The 17591-nt window shown below is 34.7% G+C and overlaps 1 protein-coding gene across 2 annotated transcripts in view; it reads left to right on the top strand.

Moving 5' to 3' along the window:
• The window catches only part of RIC1 (RIC1 homolog, RAB6A GEF complex partner 1), a 46647-nt gene that overhangs the window by 14218 nt on the left and 14838 nt on the right, over positions 1-17591 (top strand). For both annotated transcript variants that reach the window (XM_058823392.1, XM_058823391.1), the window contains exons 4-12: positions 9422-9529; positions 10570-10712; positions 10949-11085; positions 12029-12120; positions 13198-13286; positions 14155-14299; positions 14776-14824; positions 15957-16109; positions 16413-16616. In XM_058823392.1, the coding sequence (XP_058679375.1) occupies positions 9422-9529; positions 10570-10712; positions 10949-11085; positions 12029-12120; positions 13198-13286; positions 14155-14299; positions 14776-14824; positions 15957-16109; positions 16413-16616 (1120 nt within the window). The remainder of the gene's footprint in view (positions 1-9421; positions 9530-10569; positions 10713-10948; positions 11086-12028; positions 12121-13197; positions 13287-14154; positions 14300-14775; positions 14825-15956; positions 16110-16412; positions 16617-17591) is intronic.

The raw sequence follows: 17591 nt of genomic DNA, 5'->3' as shown, positions 1-17591 counted from the left end.
CCCAGGACAAATTAAAACTTCAAGGAGTATATGTGTATGTGTCTGTGTGTTTAGATAGGCAGAATCTGTAGTCATGGGTTGGATTGGATTTGTCCATGCACGTAATAGCACACTCTCAATTTCTAATTGGCTAGAAACTTTTTCTTTTTTTTTAATATATCTCTCTATATATCTTCATCATTCTGATAGTACTAGTCAGTTTATTTTTTTTTTTTCACATTCATAAAAAGAGTTAAAGTTGAATCATGAATCTCTCCACATGGTCATCTCTTAGGAGTATTGGATAACCTAAGATGTCATGTAAGAGGAAGATATTTTGACTTCTTTTTCTTTTCAGTATAACTGTTAAACCATGAACATTAAAAGGAAATAAAGGGGGTTTTCAAAAGTATTTAAATTCAAAATCTGTCTTCTTTCACAAATATGTGTTGGAAGAAATTACTTAGCAGGTAGTAAATGATTTAAAACTGAATTTTCCTTTATTGACTAGAAATTTTTTTGTGTGTTATGGCTGTAGTCCATCTTTTGACCTGTGAAATAGCCCTCAAAGCTCTGGAGTTAACTGGAATTTATTGTTGAAGCTTACTTTTCTTTTTGCCAGAAACTTAATGTAGACAAGTTATATTACTTTACTTGCCTCTTTGAAGAACTGAATAGCAGTTTTCAAACTGACTCTTCACATGTGGCTTACTGTCTTCAGGGGAACAGGCAGACAGCCTGCTGCTGCAACTTGTCCAAATAAATAAAGGGATAGTAGATCCTTGTCTGTACATTACATAATGCAGAAAACTAAGCAGTAGTTTATTGTGAGTTTTTCTTGTTCTTTTTGAAAAGTTTGGTGGGTGTTTTAATTGGCAAAATCTGCAAACTTACAAAAATATATATAAAACACAATAAAAGTTGAAAAAGAAGCTTGCTTAGAATATAACTTGTAGGAAAGCTTGAAAATACCTATTAAGCCATCAGTGACTAACCAGTCTAACTTTTATAAACTTACGTAAAACTTTTATAAAAGTTTAGTAATTGATATGAATTGTTGACCTGAAAATGCATGTTTTAGTTGTTAGTTGTGTGTTGACCAGTCAGGGTTTTAAAATACATTTGTATAGCACAAAAAGGACTATAATGCAAATTCTGTTCAGTAGAACAAGGTGTTTGTGTGTTTATAATAGGTTGCTCACAGTCTCCTAAGACTATTTATTGTGTGTGCTTACCTTTAAGAAGATGAATGATCTCACTGAATTCACTGGGATTACTGGCTTGTCTATACTTAGCCCTCAATTTTGAAAACCTAAATAAAATTACTACTGCTCTGATTGTATTAGATCAAAAGAAAGACACAGCTATTTGTGAGTGAATTGTGCCTCCTGTGATTAATGTAAAATGATTCTTTAAGTTATTAAGATTGAATGAACTTCTTTTGCAGGTGCAGATACAGTGCGCTGCCCGTAGGCAGTCTCACTAATTTACATTGTAGAGCAAATACTTGGCAGGGGTTAATCAAACAAAAACCCTCCAATCTAAAATGAACAAACAGACAAATGGGACCAAAAGCTAGAATTGAAACTTCTATCTTTCTTTTGGCATATATTCATTTTCCAAAGGCATTATTTCATTGAAATGGTTGGATTTCACTTCTGCTGGGCTGAACAATACCAAATTAGTTTTCTTCACTTTGAAGCCATTACAGATCAGTGAAAGGCCTTGTATGTGGCTTGCCTCATGCTTGAAAGGGGATGTCTTACTGTTTTCTCCCCCTGTAACAGTGTGTTCTTGGCTCCTTCCTCTGTGTTGGCAGCAGTGATTATGCAGCTGTGCCTTAAGTGAAGTTGGGTTGTTGACCTGATGGGGAAACTAAACCTGCCTATCTCCCTTTTTAACTCTCCCTGTCCCCTGCCCTGGATTCTAGTAGCTTATTTTGCAAATTGGCATTTAATAAAAGGCTGGCATTAGAAAATGGTGACTTTGAAGTAGTACACTGAGTAGCTACACTGGAAGTTGAAAAGCATGAAGTGACTGTTCGGTGATGCTTGTTTAAGTCTTATGATTCATGGTAAAGCAATTGCTCGGAACATTTTGGCAGTCATGGTGGTATTAATTAGGACTCTTCCAGCTCTGTTTTGTGTGGTTATTTACCTATGCCGGGCAAAGTGAGAGAGAGGGCGATTACTTTTGGAAAAAGTATGAGGGAATCCTTGCATTAGTGAAGTGACATCTGCTGCAAACTAGTTAGTAAAAACTGAGATGAATGTTCAGTCATGTTGTACTTTATTATTACTAATTGTTGATGTTTATTAAGTGCCCATATCTACTAACTTTTTGTAAACAGAGTGAAGCCTGTTCTTTAGTAGCTTTTCTTTAAATAATAGTGGCCAGTTCTGGCAGAAATACAAAACTTCACTGTCATGACTACAATGAGAAAGGGATACCCTCTTAATACAACTTTTTCTTGAACAGATTTCTTAAGCTGTGCATGTCAATGTAACAAGATGGTTGTGCGCTGGGAATACACACCAGTAAAATCCTCAGCTGCTCCAAAATACAGGTCTAGTGCAAAATTTCCTAGTTTATTCAATATCCTGAAGCTGAAATTGCACCTAGGTTTGTTAACATGCAGGTGAAAATACTGAGAATGGTTGTGTTTAGATCCTTTTGTCATCTTAGCTCTCGTTTAAACAAACTGTGCATATTTTACCATAAATGAAAGAAAAAGTGGTTAGTCAGAAAAGGAGGTACTGGGTATATGGTAGATAATTTCGAGCTTGCCTGTGTCTGGTGTGTTAACAGCTGTTCTAGCATGCAACTGTTGTGTAAACTGTAATTGCATTTATGAAAGTTTTTTATTGGTCCAGCTCAAACAAAATGCTTCAAGGTGGAAAGCAAAACAAAACTCTATGAGAAGTGACAGAAACACTTGGGCTGTTTGTAGCTCAGTATGCGTTCTAGTATGTCTAATCGCAGCATGATTTTTTTTCAGGGCCAAGTATCTCTTTTGTTCTCATTCTAATCAGCACACGTTTAGTAAAAGAGCTAAAGCATGAATTGAGGCTAAGATGCCATCCTGTTTGAATACCAGAGTCTTTGCTTTTCCTTATCTTTCAGTATTATGAAATACAGAGATTTTGGAAAGTAAGGTTGAGTGAACTTCTCTTGCACCCTGCTGTTGTTTGTATTAAACCAGACGGAATCAGAGCCTAGGAAAATTGATTTCCTGTTTAAAAATGTACATTTCACATGATTGTCTCCTTTTCAAATCACCCAGTTGTAATGGTCTTTATATTCTTAAATCCAGTGTTTTAATGGAAGTACTAAAATCCAAAATTAAAATTTGTTGCTGGAGCCCACAAATCTGTTGAAGCTTGTTGTATTAGTAACTGAGGACAATAGCTCTTACGAAATTTAGAATATGTTAAATACTTAAAGAAGGTTTAGTGGGAAATACTTCTTAAACACTATTTTATACCTTTAGAGATTTAATCTATATGAAATCTACTCATGTAGGTATGGTAAGAGTTAGTCAAATAACCTGTTCAGTATTATGCATATTATATGTAAAAACCTGTTACTAGACTCATATGATAAAACAAGTGCTCATGCCATAAGTGCAAGATATGAATATTTATATATAAAAAAGTAAACTTTTCATTTTTCTTGCTGGAATCTATTGGGTTCTTTTGTCATATTGTGATATTTTAAGAATGTAGTTTTTCTGTCAAAGAAAATTTTTCTGGCACTGTTGCTGTTTTGCTAGGAATTGCCAGTCTGTTCTTGGAGTGAACTGTCATTCATGCTTAATGAAAACTTACAGTATCCTGCTTAATTTGTGAGACTAAAAACATGGGGAAGAAAGCAGTAATTGTATGGTGTTTAGTTTTTTAAAATTGAGCCAGAGTACCCTGCAGTTTTATTCCAGCTCTTGGATGCTTTGCTCCAGTTCAGAGCAGATTTGGAAGAGAATCAGTATTGGCCGTTAGCCCACATTCTGGGGTATTTTCTTACAGTGAGCACAAGTACAAAGTACTGCTTCAATTAGTTCGGTCTGGTTTTACCACTCAATTCCTAAGGTAACTACAAGACAAAAAATGAAAAATAATGTAAATAAGGTAAGATTGTAGCATTTTAAAATAAAATTTATCTCTACCTTTGATTCCTTAAGAAAAGTAACAGTGCATAGAAGCAAATTTGCAGCTTTGTAAGCTGTGGCAAGGTACAGTGGAAATTTTTTGAGGATTTTCCAAATGAATTTGTATAGCTATTCTTATGCTTGACAGTAAAGAGGTGAGTAACACCATCAGAGTGGGGGCTTCTCTCTACTGATCTGGTTGTTGTTTCTGTTTAAAGGTTTGCCAAGGAGAGTAACTGAAGTTTTTTTGCTTGAAGAGCATGTGTGACTTAGTGCTGAGGATATTTTTGCCTTTCAAAAAAGACAAAATCTAAAAATTTCACATGGCTAATTAACTAAATGTGGTAATTGGAGAGTGTTTTGTGTCAGGTTTCTTCATATCCTCAAGTGGAGCCTGCATTTGGGGAGTGATAAGAATGTTGTGTAAATTTAGAATGAGACCTCAGTGGTGTAAGTTATTAAGTCTCTGAAAATGCTTTGAAAATTAGTTGTTATCTAACCAGTATGAATTTTTGAAGAAACTCGTTCATATGATGGTTTTCAAAGCTGTATTGTTGCTTATATACCTGGTTACTCTATTCATGTCTTATCTTTCTGGCATTTTTAAAAGCTGTCTATCTCCTTTTCTATAGCCTGATGGTTTAAAGGTGCCATAAATTACCTCATCAGTGGACATTTTTTTCCTGATTCAATGACTGAAGATTACTATGTACAAAGGTTTTGAACTTCAAACTCTGCAAGGGTAATAAGTGAGGTGTGCAGTGAATTCACTTACTAGGTAATTTGTGCTCAGCATTAAGCTTCTGCTGAACTTTACCATTGTGGTTTTCCCTGTAAGATTTTAGGACTGTTTGAAAAATATATATTTAAAACTAGATTAGCTGAAGAACTTTGATTAACTATTGCAACCATTGGAACCATATGGAACTTCTATTAACCATTATGGCACTTGTAAACTCTTGATGGTGGTTTGAGATGTTTTAACCTTTTAATTAAAGGGAAACACAGGTTGGATATCAGGAAAAAGTTTTTTACAGAAAGAGTGATAAAGTACTGGAGTGGTCTGCCCAGGGAGGTGGTGGAGTCACCATTCCTGGATGCGTTGAAAAAAAGATGTAGCACTCAGTGCCATGGTTAGTTAGGGCATGGACTGGATTCTATGATCTTAAAGGTCTCTTCCAACCCAGTGATTTTGTGGTTCTGTAACTGTTGTCAAGAAATCTTTGCAACAGAAATAATAATTTAGTAAACCATTTAGCCTTTTTATATGTATAGTTGATTAATATGCTAGCTAGCTGTTTCTTAAACTGCAGAAATGTGCTACTACCTAATTGTATTGTAAAGGCTATACTAAGAACTACTTTTCTAAGCACTTATTCTTCATAGTTGTTACCATAAACTCACTTTAATTTTGTTGGTGCAGCTATTGCCAGTCTGTATGAATACATCTCTGCATCCAGTCAGATGTATTTAATCCTCAGCTGGTGGTTGCCTGCGGTGTATGGTGCAGAGATGCAGGTTTAAGGAGTGAAAAGATGCTAGATGCATGAAAACCAAATCTCACAGGTGGTGATGCAGCCTTTTTGAATCAGGTATGAAAAAATGAAGTCCTCAGCTTTTCAGTGTGAACATTAACTGAACTGTTCACATGAACCATTGCAAAATGGTTAGGAAAATTGTGTAATTGTGCTAATGCCAAGATAATGGCTGTTGTCAGGTTTCTTCCTTCTTGACTTGGAGAAGAACAACTTGTTGGTGTTGTAAATTGTTTTAGAAACATTGCCCTGCTTTTGTCTTATGAATATTGCCATTAATAGATGAACCATCATGATTTTCAATCTTCTTCTTGTCCCTTCCTTCCCACTCTAAGTACTACTGAAGAAGTAATTTTTTCAGGAACAACTAAGAAGATCATAGCCCAAAACTGGTATAAAAGTATTTTACCTTGTTTGTATCAAACAATTGTTCTAGAAATGATTTTTAAGTGTCTGCAGTCTTTCTTATTTTTTTCAGTGAAATGTCTCCATTACTTCTCATTACTTGCACGGTTTAGCTAGTGAGAATGGATGCTACTGGGTTGTTTGTTGTTTGTTTGGCTTTTTAAGTAATACATTGTTTGCCATTAGCCACAGTATTTTTTTGAAGTACTGTATTTTTTTACTCTGAGAGTGTTTCTGAATTTTTCTAAACTATTATCCAACAATAACTGCCAACTATATTACTATGATTACCCCAAATAGTACAGTGGAAACTTAAATATGAATTTATTGCTAATTCTATCTCCAAGTTAGAATTCTCCATTACTGAGCAGAAAGCAGTGGACTTTATTTTAAAATACTAGAACAGACTTAAATATAATATGTGTTGTGTACCTTAATTGCAATTATAAAGAAACTCCCTAAGTTTCTAAGTTTCAGATTCTGCTATAATTAACTTCTTAAGTATTTCTTAGATACTTTTGGTAGTAGTGACAAATTTGTCTGTGCATCATGTTGTATGACTTAACTGCTGTGCAGTTAGTGGAGGCCATAAATGCAGTACTGTGCACCTAGAAAAATTAGCTGGCTGGTGTCCTGTTTCCTCCCTGAACTTCCCACCATTTCAGATAACAAACTTCAAGAAATTCTTCCTACCAGAAGAGGCTGTCTGACTCTGCTTTTGCATGGTGCTGCCTCTTTCTTGAATTTAGGATGCTTTTAAGTTTGGTGTGTTGGGGCTTTTAAAAACCGCTTCCCTAATCTTTCCCTGTTTCAGTTTTTATTGGGTTGCAGATTTTCCTCAGTTCTGAGTTTTAAGAGATTTATTCACGGGCTGAGTTACATTAACAGATGCCATGCAAATAGCAATGATTATATTTGATTTGACATACAGCTGGTCGGTCACTGGAATATATTCCTCTCAATTCTTGTGCAAAACTTCAAGTTTGGCTGCAGCCATAGCAGATGCTGATGTGGCAACCCAGACCAAACATTCTTTCCTGCTTCAGTCATCTGTGTGCATTCTTCGTTTAAAGGTCAAAGGAACTCAGCCAGTAAGGCTGACTCATGCAGATGTGGACTGTATGAACATCGTGTACTTTTGGTAGCGCCTCCTTTGCACCCATGCTAAGGGCTTCTTTTTGAATTGATAAATTAGACAAAATCATAGGCAATGAGTTGAAATAGTGGCATTTTTGGAGTTTCAGTCAAGGTGATGTACCACAACTCTGTGTGGATTGTGCTCTTGCAAGGTGGGTAAAAGGAGCCTTTTTGGGACAGGAATGATAGTGCCCGAGTGGAAAAGATAAGGTACCACAGATGGTGACCAATTCACTAAAACTAGCTTGTGAAACTGAAAATATTCAAATATTCTTGCAAGCTATTTTTTTATCAAAGGTGTTGAAGGGAAAAAAGCCAGCCTACGTGGAGACTTGAAATTTTTCTTCCTGCAAAACATGTCTTTTAAACTATGTTGTTACCATTCTGGCTTTGTAGCTTGTGCTGTGCAGAAACACTGAGTTTACACTTGGTTATGTACTTCGGTCAGTTAAAACAGACATGCTAAGTTGTGTCTTATACCTACCTAACAGCAACATTTCTGCATTACTCAACCCTTTCATCTCAGTTTTAGTCACTTGCTTGCACAATTTAGTTGTACCACTGATTGTTGATAAACCAGAGTAATTTCATCTAGTTTGGGAGTATACTTTCTGGAACTGTATGTTCACATGTGTTGAAAAGCCTATCTCCAAACACCTGAGGTTTTGTACATTTTAAAAAATACCGCAACAACCCCACCATGCAACAACCCACCTGTATTATTAAAAAAAGAAATGACTGCTTTTTTCAGGGGTCCTGTCAGTTCATGATAGCTAGCTTACATGAAGGCCTAGATCTTTCCTAAGACAGCTGTCTTTTAGAATTAATTTTTGTTCAAAATGCAAACCAAACATTCTAATAATTTGAACAAGTTGCACATCTTTTGATGGTGGATTAACTAACCTTAAAATAATTTTTTCTCATTTTTCAATGTAATTCTTCACAGCCACCATAGTTTCGTTCTGGAAAAATGATACTACTTTCATCTGCTAAATCCAGATTGACAAAAGTTACCTTGGTCTTACCTTAGCTGGCATATATCTTTGTCCTTGCTACACAAGGAAAGGTATAATCCCCATTGAAGAATACCAGATATGAATATGGCATTGCTATAAAATGGTAATGAATTAAGGAACTTGATATCTACTGAGATAAAAAAGACAGGAAAGAGATTTATGCATCCTTGTGCTTTTAAACTTCTCCAAAGCTGCATCTGCTTTAGTTTCTGCCATGTCGTAGGCAGTTATATTTGCTACCCTGATGTAAATTAAAATAAATGTTCTGTCAGTTAAAACACAGGTAAAGATTACATGAATCTGTGTACTTATCTATTGTTTCTGACTGTTGAAGTTACTACAAATTCCAACTTGTCTGCAATGCCTGTTGCATTCACAGTTTACTTTGTTTACTACCATAATGCTCATTAGATAACTGAGCTGAATGACATGTTACTTATGACTGTAGGTTAGTTTTCATTTAAAAAAAAGTTTAAAAAGCACATGGCATGTCTGATAACCAAGATAAATAAGGAATACTTTAATGATGCTGTATGGTCATGTATAATGATGTTGTGACATAATCAATGGAATTCTACATCTAGAAGTTGATACTTTGTAATGGTCTGTTTAAAGGGATGGAATCAGTGTTCAGTCAGCTCTTCTTAGTTGGTCATAGGTTAAAAACTAGTTAATTTGCTTCAGGGAGAAATATTCCTATGAAATACTGTGATAGATGTCTACTTGTATGATACCTACTGAATTTATATTATAAACATTGATCTGGCAGAAGGAATGGAAGAAACATAAACATTTTGAAATCTGTAATACCTGTAATGCATCTTGAAAAGTAATAAATTGGAGATACTTAATAATTCACCAATTTAATTACTGTAAACAGTTGAATAACAATTTATTAAATCAGATTTTTCACTGATACATATCCCTTATTTTAGGAGTATTAAGGCAGGCCACACAGCTATTGTAATGTTCATTCTCTATTAATTTGTCTTATCTTGTCTACGTACTAGACTAAACTTTTAGCATCAAAATTACATCCTAGATATTCAGTGCTGGTTGTGGGGGTGTGGGTGTATACATAGATACACATATATATACACACATATAAATATGGGGAAAAAAAGACCACAGGAATGTAAGTCCGTAACTCTTGTGTCTTTTGAAGGACAACCTGTTTCAATTAAAACATTTCTCTTGTATTTTAGAGGAAGCCCTCATCTGAAGGGGACCCCACATTATAAGGAAGAACAATGTGCTCCTTCATTAAATCTAGAAATGAAGAAAGTGCTGGACTTGCAAGCCTCTATCACAAGGTATGCTCATTAATTGGGTCTTGAGAATTTTTCCATATGTATCAATACTTTTTAAAAAGTGAAAGGAAAACTGGATGGAAGAAAAGGCTTCTAGTAAGTTTCTACGCTTATTAATACTAATGACTAGTATTAGTAAGTTACTATTAGCAGCTAGTAAGTCTGAGGAGATGAAAAAGTGAATTGCTGTTTAAGAATTCTTTCTGTGCTTGGCTGTACTGATATTTTCAGCATACAGAAGTATGCTCAGTATTACTGTGTAATACTATAAATGAGTTTGTCCTTCAGATCCAAGTGTGTATTAGAGATTTCATAGAGGTGTTGGTCAGTTAGAGAAAAACTGTATGCAGGATCCCAGCATTTCTCCAGATGCCTGCAGAGAGTCCACCTTTGTCCTTTTTCCTTACCTCTTGCATTTTTGTGGTGATGGCCTGTCCTATAAAGAAATTTTGAACATGATAAATAAGTATGTGTGAAAGGTTGCTGAAACTTCATAGCATTTGAGGAGGTGGGAAAGTAACAAAGTGAAGTTTGGGAAGAGGCTCCTTAGGACAAAATGGCTGTTGGAAGAAATGCAGTATATACTGGAAAAAGGTTTGTATTAGTTGTCAGGAGTTGGGAAATGTTTAAGAAAGGATTTAGGAGGAGTCTAATTTCTCCTTCACCAGTTCATTCCAACCACAGATAAAAATGTATTGTGAATTATTTACAGCCTAGGCAGTATTGTTAATTTTCTGGGATAGATGAATAATTGATTGTTGTCAGCAATGTCTTAAGGTTAGTCAAAAGTATTGAAAAGATCTTCAGCAGTTAGTATCCCAGTTAAGCAATTACTCTAACAATACAGACCTGTTCATGAACAGTGATTGCTGGAGAGAAGTTGAGGTGTATACCATATTTTGTCAGCGTGGTACGTTTGTAATTTTACAATGCAGTTGCTGGTACAAAAGGCAGTAATACAGTGTTTATGATATTAATTGATACTTCTGTGACATTGAATTGATACAAAGTGTTTTTAGGGATTAACAAATATCTTTTATTAGTTTGCAGTCCATGTTAGAAGATCTACTTGTGGCTACTGCTGATGGATTTCTCCATCTCATTCACTGGGATGGGATGACCAATGGGAGGAAGGCCATCAACCTATGTACAGTTCCATTTTCTGTAGATCTGCAGTCTTCTCGAGGTAGGTTTTAGGGATTCTATTGCTTATAACAGTTACCTCTTAGTGACATACCATCTGATATAAAATATTCTCTGTTCTTAAGCAGAGATGAGAAAAATTTGCCATTTGTAAATGGGAATGAAATAGCCTGTTTAAATTAGGTTTTCTCATTGAGGTAATAAGTGAACATCTGAAATGTCTGTTAGCTTGCAATATTTCTGTGTTCACTTATTTTTAAATTACTCATACTTTCTCAGCAGGTTCACTTACGGGATTTGAAGATGTTTACATCAGAGATATGGAATACTGTGCCACGCTTGATGGCTTTGCTGTTGTTTTTAATGATGGCAGAGTTGGTTTCATTACACCGATGTCAAGTAGATTCACTGCTGAGGTATGTTTCCTTTAGCATTTATATCATGCACAATAAATGTGTTTTCCTTGGTTTCTGCATTTCAGTTGGCTTTTTACTTTAAATTCTGTTCAGCTACAAAGAAACTAAAATTTGACATCTGCTTAAGACATCACATAAGAACAAGGCTGCATTTTGTAGCATAATTTGAGCTAGGTATTTATAGGGTTGATAGTGCTGGGAGGCCATAATTGATAATAACTTCCATTTATTCATTGAAATTGTCATTACAGACTGTGTCTTACTGTGTCAGATCAACAGCCTTCCTGTTAAAAGTTACAAGTGGGATGACAGGAAGTGGTATCTCCTAAATATAAGTACTATGTCTAGGACTTAGTTCTTATCAAGTCCATCTCTTTCTCATAGTGACAAGCATACTTCAGAATTTCTTTAACAGGAATCTTCCAAATTTTCTCACCTGTAATTTGGCCTAAATACTATTACAATTTGTTGTTACGTATCTGTGTTTTAATTACAGAGTACCAAAAAGAGTAGATCTATATCAGATTCCTTCACCCACTTAAAGCACTTGTGATCTCAGCTGTTGCAGATGAAAACTTACTTTTATGTTTTTATTTATTTCTTCATTCTTAGTACCATCTACCAATTTTTTTCTCCCTAGGCAGAGTTAGGAACTTTTTTGCCTTACAGGTATTGACTTATTTTGTTAATAAGAGATCTTATAAACAGTTTTCTTACATACTGATATCTCTCTGTAATTTATATTAAGAAGAATGAAACCAGTTTTGCATTTACTGGAATTTTATTTATTTGAGCCATGTAATTTGATCTTGACATTAATAGAAATGTTGAGATCATAAAGGTCAACTGACAGATGTGTAATATGGTGGACATGGATAGAAGCTGACTGCTATTAATAAAAGAACTGTTTAACAAAAAATCTTCTGAATTCCTTTCTCTACAGCAACTCCATGGTGTTTGGGCACAAGATGTAGTTGATGGAACTTGTGTGGCAGTGAATAACAAATACAGGCTAATGGCATTTGGATGTGCCAAGTAAGTTTTTTAAGGCTGGTTCAGAGCAGGGGAAGATTGTTTCATTATAAATCTGAATTAGTAGTTACTTCTTACTAAGTTGGGTTGCAAGAACTGTAAAGATGAAAATAATCAGTCTGCCTGGAGATTACATAATGTGCTGTCAAGGAGTCAGGAGAGAGGTGGAAAGAAATGGTTGCTTGCTTGAACTGCAGTTGAGATTTATGTTTGCTGTTCAGGTCTCGGGGAAAAAAAATTAAAAGGTGGCTCAACCAGTAGCAAGGATTGGAAAGTGCTGCAATCCCAGCTAATGTCAAAGCAGGATTATAAAGTCAGTTTTAAGTAGTTAGTCATAGTAATATTGGACAAGAATCAGCACTTGGCACTCAGCTGAGAAGATGCTCTGTGCAGTCATGATTTGGTCAAGAAAAATATTGCCTGTTAGAGTAACTGTGAATATTTGTAAATTAAATGTTGCAGAAGTACTTTTAGTTGTGGTATTTTGCATACTGCTCCTTCAAGTCCCCCCTGTATAATAGTGCTTAGGCTGGACTTAGAGTGCAGCTTTTTATTTTCTTTGATTGTATTTTACTTAGGTTTTGTTTTATAACATTTTTAAAAATCTGGTTTATTTTACATCTGTCCTCTTAAGAACTAGTATTCTTGTTTGTAGTAACAATACAGTGTGTTGGTGTTTCTTCAGAAACAGGAATAGTTACTTTGATTAACTGATCATAGTATGCCTTAGTACATCCCTGATGAAACTTTGGCACTGAGTAACTACTGCCTTCCCTCATGGATTGTCTGGCAGTTGGAAGCCATAAATGTATGTGGACTGTATGTACATATGTATCTTAGGAGAATGAAGTCTTTTCAGTACATGGATTATTCTAGGGCTGGTGGTTTGGGTCCTCTGATGCCTTCTGGAAAGCATCTTAGTAATTTGTTTCACAAAGTTCTTTGACTATTACTTGATTCAACATCTCTGTTCTAGATAAATTTGTTACTGGTGAGAGAAATAGCATCTTTTCTTAGACTCTTGAAACTGATAAGAAATCCAAATAATCCGTAGTCTAAAGCATGTGTAATGTCTTCCAGTGGCTCTGTGCAGGTTTATACAATAGATACCACCACTGGCGCCATGCAGTTTTCTCATAAATTGGAACTGACACCAAAACAATATCCTGGTGAGCTACTTTTATTGCTAGAATTTTCCAGCTGCTTTTAGGTTATGCTATATTTTTTATCATTGGCTAGTTAACCTCTGTTAGTTTGCATAATCACTGATGTGAATAGTATTTACTCCTGTCTGTTTATAATAATTGACTCTTGTGTCTTTGCACTTTTAGCAGCTTGCTTTTTAATTAACTTTTGGATATGTTTTGTGTATGTGAGCGTTCAGGTGGCTGGTTTGTGTTTTTGTGGGGTTTTTAAACTAATTCTTAGTCTTGAAATTAATTTTCAGTTACTTCAGGAAATTAAAGGTTATTGCCAAAACTGATAATGAGTATAATAGAAGTGTGAATTAATTTGAAGTGACTGATATACAGAGTACAGAAAAATACTGAGTAATGCAGCTTCCTTCCTGCACTGCAGTGTATTTTTTCATGTAGTATTCTGTGCTTAAGAGTAAGGAGCATACCAAGTGGGTAAATTGCATCCTCAACTGAAAATATATGTGTCTATTGGTTTTCAGTTAAAAAACAAGTCCATAAGTAAGTTTTACAGTTGTGTTAAGTGCCTCTATTGTCCAAAAAGTTATTTTAATAGAATTGTGGTTGTGTGGTTGTCTTATAGCTTATACACTGTCTTATAGCAGTGTATTTCTGGCATGTTTTCCTGTATTATTATTTTCTTATGAAACCAAGCATGCATTGGAAGGAAACGATTTTTTGTTTGCTACTTATTCACGTTGAGATGGTCAGTTTGATAAATACATCAGTTAATTGAAAAATCAAATATTTACTTCCATATATTTTTGTTTATACTTTTATAGTGAAACCAGTTGAAGGACTTTCACTGTTTTCACTTGCTTTGTTGTCTCTTTTTAAACAGATATTTGGAATAAAACAGGACCCGTTAAACTAATCAGATGGTCACCCGATAGCTGTGTTGTGATGGTGACTTGGGAATGTGGAGGTTTGTCCTTATGGAGTGTTTTTGGTGCTCAGCTTATCTGTACTTTAGGAGGCGATTTTGCGTGAGTATTTTTAATTTACATTGTAAAGAGTGTATTAGAAGTGTTTGTTTTTATAATTGAAAGCATCTAATTAGAAATTAATTCACTGAATTAGCTTTTTAAAATTCTCTTTTTCCTTTGTGATTTCTTAGATATTGAGATATCTTGGCAAATATTTAGGAGGGGATCATTTAAATATAAAGAAAAATATATTATTTTTATTTTGTAATGGTCTTTTTGTCTGTAAAAGAAAATTACTCTAGGAACAAGCTTGAGCAAGCAAATATTAAAATTCCCTCAGTGCATGTATTTCAAATAGTTTATGCTACACATCTGACAGTTGCATTGCCTTTTTTTTAGTGTCATGGATCAAACAGGCTGTATCATTTGAGATGAGATTCAATGTAGAACCATATGAAAACACAAAGATAGGAATTTAATTTATTATTCTGATGAAGTCATTTGTAAACTCAAACTTGTTCTGTTCTGTTTTTAAGGTATCAATCTGATGGTGCCAAAAAGGACCCTCTGAAAATCTGTTCCATGGTAAGCAGGAGTATAAAAACACTGTAATAGGATGACTCTTAATGTTTTTAATTGTTTTTAGTATAACAGGTTTTCAGAAAATCAAACTATCTTTCTTTTGCCTAATTAGTTTTCATAGTAAGATGCCTTTACTACAATGTTTTATTGAAGGACAAAAGGACAACTGATGAATTTTTTTCATGAAGTATGCATGACATGCCTTTTCTTGCCTTTGCTTTTAATATTAAGAATGAACACTTGCGATTTTTTCTTAATTTTGATTTTTTTCTCTGGTCTGTATTTCAAAGTGCTGTCAGACACAGATCAACATTAATTGTAGACTCTCTTATTTCTCTAAATTTACTAGCTGGCCTTTTACACTCAAAGTAACTTTACTAAGATTATTAATTCCAGAGAAACTGAACTGCTTTTTTTTTAAATACAAACTAGTTAACATTAAATCCAATCCTGCTAGTCTGTAAAATCAATAAATAAATAGAATAAATTAGAGTAAATTTTAAATTAGAACAAATTTCAAACACATCCTACAAGGCCTTGTACAAACCATGAGGAATTTTTTGCAGTATTTTTAAAACAATTTGGTTTATTCATCATGACATAGTTGCTATGAAGATTGACAATTCTAAACATGCATCCCAAGTGGAGGTACATATATGCAATGACAGTACCTTTTAAATTTACCTCTTAAAAAATTTCAAAAATTGAAATTCTGATATCATTGAATTTAATGAGCAGGAGCCAGTGTAATTTTGGAAATCAGGATTGTTTCATACCTGGCTCTTTGTTTGAATTTTTGTTTGTTACCCTAAACGTGAACTAAACAGTCTTCATTACTTATGTGAGTGTCTTTGCACAGTTACACTTCATTTAATCATTACTTTTTTAACATAAGACAGGAAATCATTCAAGCTAGATTCTTACTGTACCTTGTGATTTTTACTGTTTGATTCCTATAATGATATGCTTTAGAACAATAGAATGTGTGGTTTTTTTCCAGGCTCAAGTATGTCATAAGATCAGTTGCAGTAAGTTTCTGTAGTTCTTGTTTTGTGAGAATATATGGTATTACATTTATATATGTGTATGTAGTGTTGGGCTGGGAATTTTATTGTTGTTATTCTTTTACCTTCAGACCTGGGGATCAGAAGGGTATCATCTCTGGGTTATTGATGGGAGTTCTTCTTCAAACATGAAACCTGAAAGAAATGCAAATAATGAAGCTCAGCAGTTTGGTATTCTGCAGTTTCAGTTCATCAAGAGTGCACTCACTGTTAATCCTTGTATGGTAAGTTTATTTGTTGATAAATAATATCCTTTTTTTAGATCATACTTCCAGTTTTAGGTGCCCTCTGGGTTGTTCTCTCAGGTTTTAAGTCTGTTCTGCAGCTATTAGAGTTTTAGAGTTGTCTTTCTTTTTTATCGTAGAACCTTTAAAATGGTACTGTGAAAATATTGCTATGCAATATTTCATATTGTTTACTTAGAATCTCTTAATATATTGATCATGTGTTTTTCCTTTCCTTTCTGTATGTGAAGTTCAAAGTTGCTTTTTTTTCTTTTGTTTTGTTTTTGTTTGGTTTTAATATAGAGTAACCAGGAGCAAGTCCTCCTTCAAGGAGAAGATCGCTTATATTTGAACTGTGGAGATGCAGCACAGACTCAGAGTCCCAGAAATACTTTGGCACACTCTGAACATAACCACACCAGGGAAAGAGGCCCTTTTTCAGATGGCAGTTTAGATTCTCAGGGTTTAAGCACTTTACTAGGACACCGGCATTGGCATGTTGTACAGGTAATTGATCCTGGTTGCCCGTATGTGCTTCATGCTTGCAAGAATTTGTAGGAATAGAATATGCAGCTGATCTCCTCACTCTCTGCCAGACTTTCTTCCTCTGGTATGAGATCATTGCCTTTTTATTGTCTCTGGGGGTTTGCCATGGTACAACTTTTTCTCATTGACAAAAGGTAAAGCAGTGTTGGTCCTATCAGCCTTGTGGGTATGAGTTTGCCTCCTAGCCAATAAATACAGTCTTAAAGCTTTTATGACTTTGGGAAGGAGTAGTTAATTACTTTCCTGGGCTTTGAAAGAGAGAATAAGTGCAACATGCAAGAAATAATTTAGGTGTTTGTTTTTTTTATTTATGCAAAATGCTTTAAACCATATTCAGCTGATGTATATAGTCTTCCATCTATATTTTCAAACATAAAAAATGGCATCTATTTTAGCATATAACTGAAACTTCACAATATCAGGCTTTCAAAGAAGAAGTTGTTTCCAGGGTAGTAATGGGACTTCTATTTTTCGTGCAATATAAATAAAAAGATAAATATCTTTTAATCTGTGATTCTAATATGTATTCTTTGATGGTTGAATTGGTGACACTTTTAAAACAAGATTTCTGAAAGATCCCCACTATTTTGTTCTTCACATAGCACATGAATCAGTAGTATTAAAAAGTATTTGATTCTAGGCATATCAGGCAGGTTCTAGATACTGTTGAATTTCCACTTTAGCTGGCCAAGTGGCTCTTCTGTCTTCTAAAACTGGGGTGTAAGAAGGAGATATCTTTGTTCTGTGGTAAAAGTAAAGCTGAAACAATTAGAATTACTGTGCAGAGCAGCATATCCTTGAAAAAGGACAGTGCCTAGGTCTCAAGAGTACCTACCTTCCTTGTGTCAGATTGGAGAATGGAGTTCTAGGCTGATTTTGTATCATCCCATGTGACGTGAAGAATACCGAATTGAGATTTGATCTGACATATTCCAG

The sequence above is a fragment of the Ammospiza caudacuta genome, chromosome Z (assembly GCF_027887145.1).
Source record: "Ammospiza caudacuta isolate bAmmCau1 chromosome Z, bAmmCau1.pri, whole genome shotgun sequence".
NCBI lineage: Eukaryota > Metazoa > Chordata > Aves > Passeriformes > Passerellidae > Ammospiza > Ammospiza caudacuta.
This window is presented reverse-complemented; position numbering and strand designations above follow the sequence as displayed.